Source organism: Pieris rapae, chromosome Z (assembly GCF_905147795.1).
Source record: "Pieris rapae chromosome Z, ilPieRapa1.1, whole genome shotgun sequence".
In the NCBI taxonomy this organism is placed as follows: Eukaryota; Metazoa; Arthropoda; class Insecta; order Lepidoptera; family Pieridae; genus Pieris; species Pieris rapae.
In genome coordinates, this window is record NC_059534.1 from 6,260,265 (window position 1) to 6,280,290 (window position 20,026).

General features: G+C 33.1%; 1 protein-coding gene across 1 annotated transcript; it reads left to right on the forward strand.

Annotated features, from left to right (window-relative positions):
- Positions 1-405: 405 nt before the first annotated feature.
- On the forward strand, positions 406-9,843 carry LOC110999609 (phytanoyl-CoA dioxygenase domain-containing protein 1). Its single transcript, XM_022268749.2, has 6 exons — positions 406-643; positions 5,890-6,033; positions 6,862-6,978; positions 7,339-7,489; positions 7,743-7,976; positions 8,157-9,843. The coding sequence occupies exons 1-6, from the start codon at positions 620-622 to the stop codon at positions 8,342-8,344; spliced, it is 858 nt and encodes a 285-aa protein (XP_022124441.1). The 5' UTR covers positions 406-619; the 3' UTR covers positions 8,345-9,843.
- Positions 9,844-20,026: the final 10,183 nt, after the last annotated feature.

Below are 20,026 nucleotides of genomic sequence, written 5' to 3' on the forward strand. Positions count from 1 at the left end.
AATAGAAAAATGTTCCATATGTTGATATGTGGCTAATAGTTCTGTTTTAGTTCTTAAAAAAAAACATTAAGGCGAAACGAATTACGCGGGGAAGCTAGTATCACTATATAAATAATTAAATAAATAAAATTTTCAAGTTTTCTACAATGTGAGCAGTTAAGGATAACACAAGGCGAAAGAAAATAAACTTAAACATGTGTTATCAATTTATTCTTTGGTAGAGATTACTCAGTTCCTTATTTGAGAATTTAATTTTGCAATGAAATTGTGACGTTTTCTCCCACGGTTTAAGATTTAAATTCGCTCGTGGCAAGTAATCGATATGTTACCAATTAATACCAAAACGAAACCACGCTGTGTGCTGCGTCATTGAGCATGATGCGCGGGCGCATATCGTCATAACACGAATATAAGTCGATGCGTGGTATACATGGCTATTCTAAAACCCGTTGCTCATTTAAATTCACGTAAGAACACAGCTTTGTAAGCGTCATAAGTGTTATCGATGTTTAGGAATGTGGTCTCACTAGTATTCATTCCATCGCGCTTCAGTTTGATATCCGCACGCTTTGTGAGTAGCTGAACCTGTGATCTCCACATTAGTCTGGATAATTCTAAAATGCACGAGACAATTCGTAATCAGGTAAGGACTTTGTTGCAAATGGCAGTGTTTTTTTTAGGTTAGTTCTTTGCGAAATATTAATAAATTACCTCTATTTTATTACCTATATGTTTAAATAAAAATGTTAACTACGCAGCTTCACCTAACAATATTAATCGATTACCTATTAAAATGCGATACGTTTATCTACAATACGAAACGAGTACTGATTGAACACGTCTTTATCTGTAACGCGTTTGCAAATGTACATTAAAGAAGTATCCAGAATTTGAAACAAATATATTCATTAATAATAATATTCAAGTCGGCATCTGCTCTTGACAAGTAAATTAATTTATTATAAATCTATAAGTACTCAATTTATTCCATACATCATAATAAAAGATTTAACCCCCATTCACAATCTAAATATAATATATAGATATCCGAGTTTCTAAGTTTGGGACAACGCGTCATTTTTGCATTACGCGTCTAAAGTATTCATGAAATCTTAGAAGGCACGTTGTTAGATTACATTTCTATAAAGTGAATTTCTTTGTTGCTATATCATTTTGCTGACGTAAAATTTAAGAAAATACAGTCGTAGATGACGGACAAGGTTTATACATTTTGCTCATTAATATTATGTCAAAACATATTATCCATGATCATAAACATTATTTGTATCATTTGTTTTTTATGAAATAAGAGCCAAACGCCTGTTTGGCTCTTTATAGTGGCTCACCAAATGATTAGTGACACCGCCGCCCATGGGCACACATATGTCTGACTCACAATTTTAGATTTTTTACATTTATTTTTTGAAAATTTTTTAAATTACATATATGTCTAACATTTTAATAATTTTTCCAAGGGCAGGCCGGGTCATCATTTGAATGGCCTGCCAAAACTTCAGGTTGCAAAAACTGGCTGCCTCGCCAAATCCGTAGGCGATTTCTACTGCTATGGATAATAGGTCTCCATAACTATACTTAGTTTTAATGGTTTTTGTGACTAGATTTTCAAAAATGGTATTTTATAAAGCTTTTATATTAATATACAGTGCTTTGCATTCTAAAAACGTTTTGAACAGAGCAAATATTTTCATAATTACTTTAAAGGCACTAAGATTTAAATACTTGGATCATCGTAACAGTGGCATAAACACTATCAGGTGTATATCCTTATTAAACATGTTATAAGGCATTTACACATTACTTACTAACATTGAATTTACAATAAAATATGTTTATTATGTAAAATAAGATACAGCTATCACTTATTCCACGTGATTAAATTTGAATCGGTACACATCGCTACTCGTCAGCAAAGAAGACAGAGAGAAAAGGCCGGCGTAAAAAACTCTCACCCGGTACTCTTTCATAATGGCAAATCATCATACAAAATGGCAAACGACACTTATTTTCACAGCTTTTCTTTTATGCATTGCTTAAATTTGTTAGCAGAGATAGCAGAGATAAAAAAGCCTCTGGCATTTATTAAATATGAAAGAAGTATCCCGTTTCCCAACAAAAGAATGACTAACTTTAAATAGTCTAGTTCGCGGAAATAGCAGCCTGCGTTTGTTCCAAGTATTCATTATGCGTATTCTATTCTAGTAGACTCTTTGAAGACGATCACAGAACCCATAGTTTGTTTACTTACCATTAGTGGAGCCGTCTTTGTCGATTTCGTAATTTACCATTCTCTTTACCACATCGCCGAGTGTGTATCGGTCCAAGACAAGGAGCTGTAGTCTAAGTAGGGCACCCTAGATCTGCCGCGCAAAATTGCTTTGAACTTTGTAAAGACTTTCCTATCTTGAAACTTAATCCTTAAAAACTTAGCCATAAATATCATCACGTTCAATGTGAATGTGACAGAGATAAGCAAAAGTTTTGCCATAAGGTAATCGTTAAATATGAAGACATATAATGAAAATAAATATGGAATGTTTATAAACGTCGTTACCAGGATAGTAACTGTTACGCTTATCTAGTAATGACTTTGGACCTCCGATAATAGAACTATACATTACTAAATGTTTTTAAAAATGAGGCAGATGAACTTGTTGTTGAGCCATCAATGATAGCAGAAATGTTTGCTGATAACTTTTAGTCAAATTACTCCCCAGAACCTTATGGACGTCTGGATCTTCTCACGCACTTAATAGGTTAACGTTTGTTTTAAGTTTTTTTGTTTTTTTTTTGTTAATTGTTTTACATTTTTTGTACTCTACCCTCTGTTGGTGTTTCTTTATTGTTGTCTCTCATTAGGTTTGCCTGGAAGAAATCGCTTGTAAGCGATAAGGCCGTCCTTTGCCTTATATCTTTTGTAACTGTTTTTTCATTATTTTTGGTATATGTGTTTTTGTATAAGGCGATAAAGGATAAATAAATAAATGATTCATATCATTTTAGCTATGTTATACTTTTTTGTAATACTCATTGTATTAAAATAAAGCACTATAATATACATCGTACATCTTTCAATCGATCTCTATTCTCTCGTCATGAGACAAGCAGTAAAGATTGTAATATTCGAGGTATTAAAATAAAATATACATTGCACTACATTCAATCAATAACGTACGAACTAAACGGACGTAGTTAAAATAACCGTAAAATAATTCTATTTAAAATTTGTAACCGGAATGAATTATAACAATACAATAATTTCCAAGTTTAAAGCCCTCCATAATTGAGGTCAGTATATTATGACTCTACGCAGTCTTGCGTTTGCCTAGAAGAATGCGATACAATTTAAAAAAGTATCATTGTCTATTTTTATGACTTTGATAAGAATGTCATTAAAGTCAAACTACATTCCGTATCTTCCTAGTTAATGGAACGTATAGCTGGAAACAGGTAATAACTGCACTTACTGGACATAAGTATTCATTATTTAGAGGAAAGCAATATATTAATGAAGTAAATTCCCTGTAACAATTAAAGTTAATCCCTTCACGTTTGATAAATTTAATGACGACGACGACTAGAACTGTGACGTTTTTAAACGAATAAAAGAATCGATTGTCATTTGCATAGCTGAGTGGTGAGCCAAATCCCAAGTGAAATACAATTTGTTAGTTGCTAAGTCCTGCGGGATTTTATTTCTCTGTTACCGTATTAAAGCATAGTCCAAAGGCAACTTCTGCAAAAACAAGCTGTTATTGTGACACTGTTTTAACTGGTTATAAATAAACGATTAAATCGTGGATTTTTCTAGTAATGTAATATGAAAATATTCTATGATCAAATAATAAATATCCTTAATGTCTCCAGAAAATATCCTTCTTCAATAAAAGCGTCCCTGTCCCCTTATAAGCGAGTTCTTGACTTTAAATTCAAATGACTTCTAGCTTGCATGTAATGAAAACAAAGAAAAATAAACGTGTTTTTGGTTTTGATTTAAAAAAAGTAAAAAGTACGTGAAGGTTAAGGTATTTCTAACATAATAGTATACACATTACCAATTCTTAAAAGGCCGGCAACGCACTCGCGAGCCCTCTAGCATCGAGAGTGTTCATGGGTGGCGGTATCACTTACTTACATCAGGTGAGCCTCCTGCCTGTTCTATAAAAAAAACAACTTAATTCGTCCGTTTTTTTATAGTCATTAAAAGACATAACAATTCTGCAATTATGTATGTAATTGCATACCAAGGTGGCTCGAAATTTCATCTGTGCGACGACTCTTATGAATAATATAACAGAGTTTTTAACAGGATTATTTTATAATCACTGCGTTGTGATTTGTATATAAATAAATTAGAAGTTCAAAAATAGCAATATTAATAATAAACTCTAGGTGGGGTCGTCCCGCGAGAAAAGTATAAAATCATGTTTTGTATATTACAAACAGTGTTCCGCTTTCACTACATTTGGATTTCAGAGGTGATGAATTTTGTTTATACAGAAGCGACTGGTAAGATACCTAGCAAAACAATAATTCGATTTAGAACGCAACTGGATACTTGCTATAGGTAATTAATGAAATAGACCAGTAATGTGATACTTTAAAGTTTTTGTAAATGAATAGTAGTAGTCCAGTCAACAGATGTATGAATTTGTTAAGAATACCAATAATTGTTTATAAATACAATTTAAGATCTAATTTCGTTCCATATAGCTCATAGTTTTCGTATAAAACGAAAAAAAATAAAATGGAGCTTAAATGTCTCTGATTGTAGTATGTGCTTTGTGATAATTTAATTATTTGAATAGACTGGAAGGCTAGAAGGTTGGTTACCTAAACCTTAAAAGAAAGGGCAACAAAGCCGCCTGCTATGTTGGCCTTTCTTTCCTACACCGAACGAGGGAGTGTTGACAGCGGGCAATGCAAACCTGGGCCTAAGTGTATTTGTCACAGCCGATCATTATCTGTTTTAAAAAATATTGTAGACATTTAAAGCTAATATATTTTAAATTTGTTTCTAACAGTTATCTCTAAGATAACTAAACCGTTTCTAAAAAAAACAAATCGATAATGATGACACGGTGTGCTTGTTGCGATGTCACGTATCCTAGAAAAAATAATAAAAACGAGTTTTTATCGTTCTTGTTCTTTTTTTTATTTTTTTTTATTATGAGGTGGAAATGCACTTATGCAGGCCCGCATCAAGAATCGAACTTGACGCGGGGACTGTGGGGCTGGATCTACACTCAAAACCCTCTGCTATTCAGAGGGGTAGCGAGACCCTACCCACTAAAACCACCTCAGCCCATCACACGCCCTTAAGATGGGCCCTCGGGGTTCGCCAGGCATTCTACCCAAGGGATCGTCTATTATTTCTACCTAACCTAACCTAAGAGCAGCAATTAAAATTAAACAATTTTATTTTAGTATAATTAGGTAATCATAATCAGATTTTGGTTGTAGTATGAATTTAATTTGCTTGTTTCTTGAGCAAGAGCACATATACGTATATAACCTACACGAACTTTCTAGTATTTATTTTATACACAATTTACAAAAAAAGTCAGGTGTAAAATAACTTTCGACCGCAATTATGCATATTAATATTCTCACTCAATGTACTTCTCAATGCCACAAAATCTTTCTACCGAGATATTAAAAAGTAATGATATAAAGAAAATATAGCGCCTCTGTGATGAATGTACAAATTACAATATATTGGGTATCGATGAGGTCCCATTAATACATTTATGAAATACCTATCTATTCAGGTAAGATCAATAACTGGTGAACAATAGAAATTGTTATCCTCCTGTATGAATTATAGAACAGAACTGGAATAATGTTTAAATAGTTGTCGTAAATTTTCAGTTGGAGCGAGATGGGTTTGCCGTGTTGGAGGATTTTCTACGACCAGCGGAATGCGACGAGCTGGTTGCAGCTGGCATTGAACTTACAAAACAAATCCAAGATGGTGCCCATAGAACGGTGTTTTCAGCAAGTTCGTTCAATCCCGTAAGTACTTCCTACGAGTGCTTCAGAGGAGTTTGTGTTTCAAACGATTTATCAATACTGAAAATTTATAAGTGACCTTTAATACCTAAACAATAATGGTTGTTGAAAGTTTAAAGCTTAGCTTAAAGCTTAGCTATTTGCTTGGTCTGTTCAATTGAAGATTCTTATGGGTAATAAAATTTTCCTATGAATATCTCAAAAATATTCCTTATATTAGGAAACCATTGATAAAATCTATTTATAAATTTTGCTTTTGATATATTTTGCGTAGGTTACCTCACTATAATTAAAAGTATTTTTAAGTGTTCCTAATACGCTTGTAGCGCGTACTTTGCGGAAAATCTTATTAGAATTTATAACGGTAATAGAAATTGAATATTTTATAAAAATATTAAATAATGCTAAGTCTTTGAAGCGAAGACATCACATTTTCAATATTTCAGAACATTTAACATTATTGCACTTAATCACTATGTATTTACAAAATCGATCTATATGAAACCACTGGCCGATTCATTATCGGAGTGGCTTAACCATAGTAGTCAACAACTTTGCATTTTCACAATGATCGATTTTATACGGTAAAACGATTTATTATCTATAAAAGCTTCAAGCTTTCTTCCATTATCAGTTAAATATGTAACGTTTTGGAAAGTTTAAATAATGAAATCTTAATAATATTATCTCTATCTATATTAATATATTAATAGAGAAGTTTTACTTATTATTTTTATTTTTCATTTATGCACGTATGATCCGGGAGCATTCGGACATTACGAATATTAATAATAAAAATATTAAAATAATATTATTTTGGATTTTTTTCAGGCATCAAAGGATAAATATTTTCTAGAGAGCAGTGATAAAATAAGATTTTTCTTTGAAACAAACGCTCTGGATGAGAACGGTGAACTGAAAGTGGACCCTAGCATTGCCCTCAATAAGGTACTCGTATGATATTTTATTAAGTTTAATTCGATCTGTTCATTTGTACTTATTACAAATTGTATTGTAAAATTGATTAATATTTAAAAGTATTACAAAATGTTTACTACCAGATAGGACCTTTCCAGTAGGCGAACATAATTCTGTGCATATTTTTTGTCGTGAGCAATTGGTTCTATTTATATAATATAAAATATGAAACTTATTTATGTTATAAAATTATCATACCATCGCTGCCCCATTAATGAATGTTTTCATATCGTATTTCCCTGTTATTCAATTCTTTCAGCTCGAGCTTTTACTAATATTTCGAGAAACTCCTAAGCGACGAGTTCATAAAATATTTGTGTTGTGTTCTAGGTCGGGCACGGTCTACACCTCCTGCATCCAATCTTCAGATGTTACACATACAGCGATCGGGTCAAGGCCGTTTGTCGACAACTAGGCTTCATAGAACCAGCTGTCGTACAGAGCATGTACATTTACAAAAATCCCGGGATCGGTGGAGAAGGTAACATTATGTGATAATTTATTTGTTCAAGACCCTTTAGTTCACGTATTTTTTTGTGTTATTTAGATAAATGGATTCATTTAAATATACGGGAAAGCAAAGCTAAAAAAAATTTAATACCTATTTTATATCTGCCAAATATATATGATATAAATCTGTTTCTGCTTTATAGTATTTTGGGACGGCCTTGCTATTTAATTTTACGAAAACTCTGTTGGCAAACAATCGATTTAGTTAAAAAATATCCTTGTAGTGAAGCCTCATCAGGACATTACATATCTACACACTGATCCTGTTGCACCTATTGGATTTTGGATTGCTTTACAAGATGCGACAATCCAAAATGGTTGTCTTTGGATTTCTCCGGGATCTCACAAATCAGGTGTACATAGGAGAATGACGATAACAGAAGATGGGACCCTGGAATATGACCGACCAGCTCCAATATACCCACAATCCAGTTTTACGCCAGTACCTGTCAGTAAAGGTAATTATCAAGGTCAAAAGTCAGATTATAATCACACACACATTAAAAAGGTTAGAACAACAATTTTAATATTAAATATTTTCCACAACTTTACTAAAAGATTCTTTAAGAGCGAGAAACGCATTTTTGTTTTAAAAAGTAAAAAGTTTCTTAATATAACTGTCATATTATTATTGACAGGCACCTGCATATTACTGCATGGTAATGTGGTCCACAAGAGCGCACACAATAGTTCGGATAAGAGTCGGCACGCCTACACGTTTCATATCATTGAGAGAAAAGACAACAACTTCTCACAAGATAATTGGCTTCAAGAGGGCAAGGAGGCACCGTTCGTAAATATTTACACAACTTCGCAGATAGAATAATGAATATACTATTTTCGACATGATACATTTTGATTCTTATGATTATAATTTATATTTGGGTTGAACGTAGAAAAATATCTGAGGACATCTTACATGACATTATTAACGTTTAGTTACGACCGATTATAGTTTTGCTTATAGCACATTCCTTACGATGCTTTCCTACACTGTTTGAGCAAGTGTGAATTACGCATATAGAAAAAAAAAAGTTGGTATAGCCGGTGTCTGAACAAACCTCAGCTTTCCTTAGCAACTTTTCTGAGTCCATAACCAATTCATCTCGCCATGACTCATAGAGATTAAGTAAGGTGTAATGATACTCCTGAACGTGCAACGAGGAATTAATTTATGCTTCGAGTAGACGATTATGAGTTACTTGTGAAATGTACTCATTATTTTTTAATCATATGGAGAACAAAAAAAGCATAAGCGTCGACGTTACTGACATTTTAGTTGACGTCGATTTATACCTTTTTAAAAAAATACTACGTATAGCTTCGTTCGTCTGAATCGTAAGGGAGGTAAATGTCTACATCTTGTAACGATTACGATGGAGTTTGGAATATGAAAGAGGGTTCTAGAAAGTTATTCAATCATAAAGTATTAGAGGTTGGTAAACGTTGTTTAATAGTTTTATTATGCGACGGTTTAGAGGGCGATGTTAAACCGATTTTTCATGTATTCCTATTATTTGCCAAGTTGCATGGAAAATTACTTTGAAATCTACATCATACTCCATCACGACAGTTAAGTGTTGGTTAATATTGAAGATTTTAAATATGCTTTACTATTTACCCTTACTTTTTCTCAAAGTCTATTTAAATATAGATCGGATTAATTTCACTTGTTGTAATAGGACTTTATTAGTATTTTAGTAACTGAGTTATATCCCGTGAATCTTATTAACTTCTTGCATAAGTTTTCTTATTAAACTCAACTTATCATATAATAAGTTTTCTTCGATGCAACCTTTAGATGCTTATTCCTGGAAAATAGTGTTCGCTGAATCGAAATAAGGATTTGCGTCGTAGATTTTTAACGTGATGTAAGTCGCATTTGCTCACTTGTTAGTTTTTATAAATATCCAATATAAATATAGGTATGGAAATACATTTGTATTTAGTAATACTCAGAGTGGTTCATTTAATTATCTATAGGATTTAATTAGATTTTACATCAAAAACTGTGCATAAAAGATTTAAATCAAATGTTTAGTTAACTAATTCGTTTCCATGGCAGCGAATACTTTTAATGAACGACTCTGAGTCAGAAACTAAGTTCTGGTGTAAATCCGATGGTAATTCGCGCTACCATATATTATTTATTAATATTTTTCATTATCTTTTGTTAGAGACCTCAGTCCTTTTGATGAGATTAATCAAAAACCTGATAAACCTGTGTCAGCTTGATGTAAGTTATTTGATTAAGGTTTAAAAATATCATACCCGCTATTAGCGATTACACTTGTGATATTTTTTAATAAAGATTCTTATTTTGTCTATTGTTGTTTTAATTTTTATATTTTACCATTTGCTTAAAGCCAACAGTAAAAAATATTACGAATTTACCCTTTGCCTGACAAATCTCGCGATTAAACTTGGGCGTTTTAAATTTAATATGAATCATTAGTTTATGAAATGGTATACATATTAGCTTCTGCAAGCTTGTTATCCGTCTCTAGTGCTCTCGGTAATTGATGGGAGCATTTCATCAGGGCCAGACTTTTATATTAATTTTCTCTACAGGCAAGTAGTTAGATATCTTACATCGATGCACAATGTGATAGCATACATCGATAAAATCCACAGTTGCACACTACTCTTAGTACACATCAAGGGGCTTATTAAGAGCTTTCTTAAAATAATCCAGTTGAGATGCTAATTAGTTTAGGTTGTTAATTCAATAGTATTTTTTCGTGCCATAACCTTAATCGTTGGAATCGCAAGACTGGACGAAAGAATTTTGGAATACATGTTTATACCTAATTGAACTCAGCCCAAAGACATCTTTTTCTTGATAGCGTCATCCTGACTAAATAATAACAGTTCATAGAATATTTTTAAATGGCTTAATTTTTACATACTTATTATAAATTTAAAAATACCTATGATTTTAGAAACAACAGCAGAGGAGAATAATATATAGAATTCATAGATGATAAGAGATAGAAGATAATATTTATTATCTTTGAATTACAATTAATACTATTTATATACAATTCATATATATTTTAAAATGAAGAACCAGATGGGGTGTTAATGTTTTAGTTTTTATCTATATTTATTCCTAGAGAATGGTTATCTGTGTAATTCATTATGCTATATTTAATACAATTATCAGAAGCACGAACGAGCAATCGTGGACCCAAGCATCATTACCAATCCGTTATGGTGGTTTGGGGATTCGCAAAATTTCCAGTGTCGCTTTACCAGCCTTCCTATCTTCTGTCCATAGTTCAGCAAATCTCATAAGTCAAATTTTAAGGGCATCCCCTTCAAACTTTGAGATTGCTGGCTTGGAAGAAGCTAGAAACGCTTTCTTAATTGCATGCCCAGGTCAAAATTTTCCATTTTCTCTAAATTCACAGAGGAGCTGGGATGACATAGACAGTAAAATGACTTATGACAATCTTTTGAGCCGTAGTACAGGTTCAGCACGTGCTAGGCTTTTGGCCGTGGGTACGCATGAGGCCGGTTATTGGCTTCACGCTTACCCTTCGTCAAATACAGGAACATTTCTTGAACCTGACACGCTCCGAATCGCAACCTGTCTGCGGCTTGGGGTACCGGTCTGCGCTCCTCATACTTGTCCCTGTGGCAGTGATGTCGACAAACTAGGACATCACGGACTATCATGTCAAAAAAGTGCTGGCCGCTTCTCGAGACATGCCGCACTCAACGATATCATACATCGGTCCCTTGCCACCGTCAACGTGCCTAATCTACTTGAGCCGACTGGAATTGCTAGAGACGATGGCAAGAGACCGGACGGTATGAGTTTGATTCCATGGAAGATGGGTCGGGTTTTGGTATGGGATGCCACCTGTTCAGACACACTGGCCCCTTCCAATCTTCATGGAACTAACGAGAGAGCTGGTGCGGCTTGTGATGCGGCTGAAAAAGCTAAAGTCTGCAAATACAGGGGTCTAGGCTCTGAATATGATTTTGTCCCATTCGGTGTCGAGACCCTTGGTCCGTGGGGTCCTAGCGCATTAAAGCTTTTTAGGGAATTATCAAAAAGGTTTGTCGACATCACAGGAGAACGAAGAGCTGGCAGCTACCTCACACAAAGAATTAGTCTAGCTATTCAAAGGGGGAACGCTGCTAGTATCTTCGGAACCTTGCCTAAAGGGACTCCTTTTAATAATATTTTTTAATAATTAAATTTTAAGGTTAGTTATTAGATATATTTTTAGTTTGTAATTGTATATTAATATATTTACTAGGTGATGTCATGACAAGCAACAATGCATGTAATAAAAAATTAACTTTTAATTAAAATATTAAATTTTATATGTTCTTAACATTTGGACATTTCGATACAAAAAATTGAACAAAAATAAACGTTTTTTAGAATGCTATGAGAGAATAATGTCATAGTTTGTACGCGAAACAGTCAAATTTTGCTTCATTCGCGAGGTCAGGTACGAATTTTCATACGAATTGAACGAACGAAATCTCATTAACGCTAAGGTCACGTGACAACTAGAACGGGTTTGACGTCATATATTGAAAGCAATGCATCTGTTGTAGGTTTTCAATAGGCTCGCAATAAGACTTCATGGTAGGTCCTAAGGTCATAACATTGTTATTTTTTAAGGTACCCACCCTGCTTATGATGAATACGTATCAATATTATTACCTATTTTGTAATTGCTAAAACAAAAATAATGCAAACGGTCCTATCTCATGTCATTCAACCCGATATAATATTTTTTTTGTTAACAACCAAATTTTTAGTCTAATGTTATTTTAACATTGGATTATTTTCAATATTATGCATGTTGAATATTTGTAAAATACAAAAATTAAAGTTGGGAACTCTATAGCAGTTTCATATTATAGTTTTCAAGTTGCTGCTGGGTTGGTGATGGTGCAGGTGTTGAACCATCCTGTATCGTATAACCTCGCTATTGTTCTACTAGGTATTTGAGGACATTGACCCTAAAGTTTAAAGAACAATCTCATTACTACAATGCGTTATCCGATAAAGTTATTCGGAAAAGAGTCAGTGGACGCAGTAGATAAGAGAAAAAAATATTTATGTTGCATTATTATGGAACAAATTATTTCTCGATGCGTAATTAATGTGTTTTATGCTAATAAGACAAGCTTAATGTGGTGGACGGGCCATTGGGATAAGAATATTTAGGGTTAGAACGCTTGGGGTTTAGTCGACCGAGTTTCGTACAAATGTCTTGATACTTCAAGAACTCATTAGTATTAAGCAGCGTCTGTCTTCAACACTACTATATATTGGCGTAGTGATCAGTCCATTGAACGCCTTGTCGTCTAACGAAGGTGGAAGGCAGTAGACTTCGCGGAAGGTTAACTTCGCGTTGGACTGACCCGATCGACTCAGCCGTAGGAGGTTGCAATGATTGCAGAAAGCTGATTTAATAGGCAACGATGGCGAAACGTCATGTAACGTATCACATCTGCCCCTTCTTATACTACTACTACATTGCGATCACGACCGCTTTGTCAATAATGTAGCGGATAAGAAGATAAGCAGGTGATCTCGCGTGTCAAGTGCTAGTTGATGTACATTTGATTTAGACGTTCCAAATAAGCTATTTATTACTTATTGGTAGGATAAAAAGTATTGTTGCGTTTCACGACTGTCAGGTAGCGCGAAATTTCTTCGGAACTTTTATCTTCCGAATAATTTATGTGTTGCATAGCTACAATAAATTATTTTTTGGTACTTTATTCATACATTGTGAAACATACCCTAAACAACACAAAGAGTTATAACACAATTGGTTATATTTTTAGTAACTGACTTTCGTCCAGCCCAAAGCCCTGACAATACATTATTTTATTTTATTGAATTAGATTTATTTGAACTATGTTGTATTTTTGTTAAGTAGCTAAAGTAAATCTGACTTGGCTTTTAATATTTATGTCCTAACACCAAGACATAGTGAGATTTAAATTTTATCCGTTTTTATATAAAATATTGCTCGCAACATATTGTACTTACGTACTCGCAACTGTACAAGAATAAATAAAATATGTTTATTTTTTCAAAGAAGTACCTCGGTCATGACCTCAGATTTATGTACCCATTTTCTTTGATCAATTTTGTATGGCCTATATACAGTCGATGTTAGGCTCTTAACTATATTTTCCTTTACGGTATGAGTGAGTATTATGTGCGTCGATTGGTGCACTGTCGGGACTCGATTGCTCACCCTGAGTTGAGAGAGGCGGACCATGATTAAAACAACTCTTATACAAATTTAGTAATAATATAATTTTTGCTACATTTGAGTCACAGTTCTTTCACTTTTATTCTTCTTAATAGCGATGAGGCAGCCATTATCCTATGAACGTTTACTATGCAAGGAAATGTAGGAAAAAAACTGATAAAGGTAAAAGCGGTCACAATAGAAATAAAAAATATGAAAAAGAATCCAACCGAAATAATCATAAAAGAGGGTTACATTATCCGCATAGAGCAAGCAATAAATGTGGAGGTCGTAGTTTACTATAGATATCGGTGATACGAAGGGGCGTTCACTCTACCAGAGGAAGTAGCATATCAGTGGAAGCTCAGCAGCCGTTTGAACAGCACATACAATGCATTTGAGGCTAGCATTTCTTCTGCTCCTAATCGCCTACTTGCAATGTAAGTACAAACAATACTAAAATGCAATCAGCGAATTTGCTTTGCAATTTTAAAACAGTTAATTGTTAGTCACCTAGTGGTATTACTGTTCTAGTATTTATAGTTAATTAAAGTTCATGAAAACTAAAATATAGAAAAATTATATTCTATAATGATTTTTGTTATCATTATAGAATGATACTTACTCTTTCGACCTTAACCAACTGAAACAAGAAAAGAATTTATGCGAATTCCAAAAAACAGACACAATAAATTTTATATGCATAGTCAATATATAAATGCCGGGTTATATGAAAACTTCAAGTTATAAGTAATCAGTCTTTTTACGCTGAATTACTTTGTCTCTATTGTCTATTCATAACTCATTAGGGTAACACAATTCGATAGCGACCCACTGACCCTAAAATACCGATATGCTTTTATGTCAATGAATTTGTTCACATTTCATATTGCGTTCTGTTATTTCTACCAGCTGTCCGCGATTTTGGGTAACATAAAACTATGTTATTTTTAATCTAAATTAACAATCAATTCTATCATTCTATCAAAAAAACAAAGAGTCAGATCTGTGTTGCTTGTATTTATATTGCTTTTTGTTTCTCGAAACAGCGTTTTATGTTGGAGCTGTCGCAGCAGTATAAGTGTACGGTTAATACCAAATCAATAATAAGTATTAATTACTAAAATTGATTAAAAACAGTTTAAAAAATAAAAATCCCTGGCTTTTCGGATAGGTATGACCTGTTTAAAGCGAAACGATAGCTTTACATTTTTAATTAAATTTATTGTTGCCCGCGTTGGAATAGAACCTTTGAAGAAATAAGAGACAATAAAAAAATAATTAAAATTAATAAGAGAAATTTAAAATGCTGATATATAGGAAATGAATAGCTTATCTCGCTTTAATATCGTATTTATCTTATACGATCATAAAGCGTATATTTTAAAGTATATATGTATTTTAATCTATTGTAGTACGTAAATTTTTGTTTTAGGGACACATGCTTGTGAGCCGGGCCAATCTCAAAATGGCTGCAAAATTTACGGATCATCCTGTATTTGTGGCTATGGTTGCAAAACTGAGTACATTTACAAAAACCGACGTGTTTGTCTGACTGCACTACGAGGTAACGCTATTAATAATTAAATTCTTAATTCGAATGCCGAATGAAACGAAAGATACAATTTCTTCTATCCTGCAATTCATGGAAAATACATAAATATAGACTGATTTCACTCATTCATGACTGATTTATTGCAGTGGACACAGAGACTAATCGAGGGTTGTGACCGCTCTAGGCTATTTATCAGGATGCGCCCCTTTATTTTTTTCAAGTTTAATAGTTTGTAATTTATTTGTTTGTCACTTTCTATGTACATTTTTAACTGCAACAAACTTTGGGGGTTCTGTCAGAAATATAGTGCTCAACCTCGGTGTTAGATTTTAAAATCTGCGGCAAATGGGCGCACTCTACTGCAAAGGTTTCTCGTGAATCATTGGCATTTATTAGTTCTATTTTGGTCTCTTTACTTAGATTTTTTTCGAGTTTGACAGATTTTTAGTACCGGCGCTTCTTCGTGTAATTTGGATAGTCTAGTTGATATATTCCGGGGATAATGCTGGCGAAGAAGCTATTTCAGCGCACACCCCTCTAGATCCTAGGCTGCACCCTAATTAGCCTAAGTCTTAATCGGGCCCTAAGTACATGTGAATCTCATATAATTACTTGCTTGTAACATATGTTGCGATATTTCAAATGGTGGACATACCAAAGCTTCACAATGCAAACATGGTTCCTAAATATTACATTATATTGTAGCTACTGCTAAAAGTAAATTTTTAGGATCCATATAACAGCCATATAACTGGACCTTCCATGGTTATAATTAAGTTTTGGGATTAACTTTTTTATTGTTATTTTATTGTTTAATGGCCTGTAACAAGATAAAAAAAACAGCGTGTGATCTGAAGAAAGAGGTTCGACGTTTGAATCACGACCTTATTTTTATTTGCTAATCAAATTACCCTATAATTAAAACTAAGGCTAGTCTGTTCAATAATAATCTGTTAATAATTATTCAACTCTATAGGTTCTCAATTAAATGGCATTTCAGGCAAAGTCACTTTACCACTTAGTTTTTTTCGGCTTAACGCAATAAACAACAACGAATAAAACAATAGTAAATTTAGGGAAAAGTTATGTTCAATTTTCGAACATAAATTTCCTCTCTCAGTAACTTTATATCCTTTATATTTAAAAAATGTAAAAATATATAGCGACGTATATACCTAAAATAATACCGTTAAATAGATATTTGCACACAACCTGTATTATTATAGGCCACAGCAAACACATCAGAAATTTACGTACGTAATTAATTCTACACAATAATATATAACCAAAATAGATACCGGCCTTTGGCAGCTATTGCTATAATTGCTAAATTACATCTGATATTGTAATCACTTGTTGCACTGTACTGCATCTGCGGTTAGGTGAAAATTGCCGGATGTTGCATTTTGACCCATTTAGCCTAAATAGTCATCAAAATTGACCCATTTAAATCGTTGTTAGGGACCAAAGAGGTACATTGATTGGCTGTTGTATAGAAACGGATTGAACATTTAGAACTCGAAGTTGTTCGTTGATAATAAACAGTTGCTGATGGAAGTTAGTTGAATAAATTCTCTTCAATCGGAAGCTAAACAGAATTTTGATTTAAATCATCAAATAATTGGATAAATAAGATAAGGCGATTAAAATTATTTTCGTATTTATTAGGCAACGATTATATTTTTATACGTATAATTAATTATAGGATTATACTGGCGAAATAAGGAGATTTTTTACCAATTGTATTTTTTTAAACTTATAGAGTTATATCTTTAAACGAGCAATTCTTGTATATATCTCGGGATCGGCTCCAACGATTTTCATGAAATTTAGTATACGGGGGGTTTCGGGGGCGATAAATCGATCTAGCTAGGAATAAATGATAGAAAATAACAAAAAGGTGGTGTTTGAGTAGTCCCAATTTAAACTGAAAAATGAATCTTCCTGACATCTATCGGCGAATAATAATTCTATTTTTTTTAAATTGCTTTAACGACACAACAACACTAAAGCTATTCCAGCATATATAATCTATATTGTTCATATTTCATCATTTTATTAGTATGTAATTCGTACTTATATATAATATCCAAAATCACAATTTATAAAAAAAAATACCGAGCAAAGCTCGGCCATCCAGGTACTATTATCTGAAATGTCATTCGTTGCACAATATTATTCGATTTTTGGTACTGTTTTATGACTTTTGACACCTTTATTTCCATAATCTCAGAAAGGAATTCAAATGTATGTGCTCGGATGCCTTGCGTTCGGGGGATCTGCATACAAACTGTACTGGACCCCGGCTTTACTTGCAAGTGTGAAGGTACTGGCTTCTACGGGCAAAGGTGTGAGAGAGGTATGAAAATCTTAATTTATTCAGGCTTGCAGAGTTTTTAAAGCATGCGCGAACCGAAACTCGAGTCTAATAATAAAATTCTTTTTTCGTTTGGAGATTAGAGTATAGTATAGTATTTGAGCTTTTTATTCACGTTTTTCGCGTATCTGCATAACAGCCTTAATAATCTAAGTAGATTTGTGTAATAATTAAAATAGTTGTATCTTTTCCCAGATTCTGTATAAAGAAATTAATATTTATACGTTATAAAGTTCAATTAAGGTTTAATTGTAAAAGCCTGGGTAAGGAATGTATTCGTTCAGATTTATTTTCTCGCCACGTCTTTTAAATAAAGTAGGATTAAGCAATCTTCTATAGTGTGCGTAGGTAATACTTTATTACCTACGCACACTATAGAAGACTTAAGGTAGACTTTATTCAGTTAAAGATGGTTTTTATCACTTTTTTTGCCCCAAGATACATAAAGTATGGTGCTTTGATTAAAATCATGTTTGAGATATGTTAAGCAAGGCGGTCCTCTGTTATTTGACGAAAAATCGGGTTTAAAACCAAAGACATCTTAATAGTTCAACTGCACTAAGATTTTGTCTAGTAAGGAACATGATCTCTGAATCTGTAGTTAGTCAACCCCATACCCCAAAGAAGATTTATAATTACTAATAAATAATTTATCATTTCAGCGTGTCCAACAGACCAATCACGGGGTTTGGTATTTCCACACGAATGCATTGTTATTTAGTGGAGCAACACAGCCAAGGATACAAGTACCTTATAATTTATTTTTATGGTGCTAGCATTATATACTGTATCACTGCACCTATCTGTAAAAAAAGTTATTACAATAAACACATTGTTACTGTGTTGTATTTCTATTTTACGGACCGATCCGGTCGCCAAACTTAAAAAAAATACATTGTTTTATTCCATTATTCCTCATCATTCCTTGAAGTAGGGTGAATAGAAAAAAATATAGTGGAGTTGAGTACTTAGTTTATGTATCCATTTTGATGGATCGATACACCGATTTAAATAATATCGCTAGATATAAAAAATATCCAAAGATAGCCAATCGTTGACACATTGAGTTCATTTTAAGACGAAAATTTATATAGAACATGATTTTCACATTTACACGATATATTTTATCGCAAGTTAAGTAATCCGTTTCAGAAAAAAAATGTTAACATTATACATTAATTAATATACATAATTATACATTAAATTACATAACTAATTGTTATCACGGGCCGGCGCGCCACCATAAAAAAATATTGTTATAGAAACCCTATGGACTATTTGTAGAATAGTGGAAGTCCAGTAGGTTTCGGTAAAGTTGGAATGGTTGAAGCCATCAAAACAAACAAAATACAAATTAACAAACACTTTAAGAAAACAAATCAAACTGCAATAAATAAAAACAGCAATTGGTTTTTCCAAGTTCAAGGCCAGCTTATTAATGAAAAAAGTGGGAGTGAGAAGGAACCAATAAGGGGCATAGAAATAAAGAAAGACGAAAAATATTGGATGACAACGATGAAACGAAAGGTGGTAGAGTTTTATATGTATCAAATACTACCTGAGCTTGTAGACTCGCGACATAAAAGAGGCATGCCCCTAAGAAGTAATGAAAATAAAGAGAATTAAAAAAATCAAACCCAGAACCAAGCAGATGTTTTTTTATATAACAGATGATGTATTGTAGCATTATATTCATGGTTTGAAATTTGTAACAGTGGCTGTTTAATTCGGGCGGGCGGGCCTACCCGTCCACCGCTTCCTCTGCTTCACCCCATCAAATACCTAAAATTCGTTTGTAAGGATAGGGCCTTAACGAAGTGAACCACTGATCTTCCATGACGTTAACAAAGTATTCATTCCAAAAGTTTATCTAAGTATGTCTCGTACGTCAAAACCGTTTAATTTTTTATATAAAGTGAGTGGGGGTGATTGAACCGTTTTTTTTGAAGAGATGAGCAGAGTTGTGTTTTATGGCTTTGATTAGTAACGAGCTAAAATTATTCTTTTCTATCATATCAATAACATATTGTTAAATCTGTTCCAAAGCAAAGAAAAATTGGTAAATAAAAGAAGAAAGATACAACTTCAACTTTAACTTAAGGCGCCCTCTGTTATATTTTTTTGTAAAAAGCATATATAAATAGCGTCATCTACTGGTGCCAGTTATTATTAATGTATATTTGACTATTCATGGCTTTCTGATTTAACTATATCACATAATTTAAAACAATATTTTATAAATAGTAAATAAAATTGCAAAGCAAAATATATTAATGGTATTGAATCTTGCGCCTTCAACAATGCGAAATGTCAGCTGTCAAATGTCAGCTGTTAATA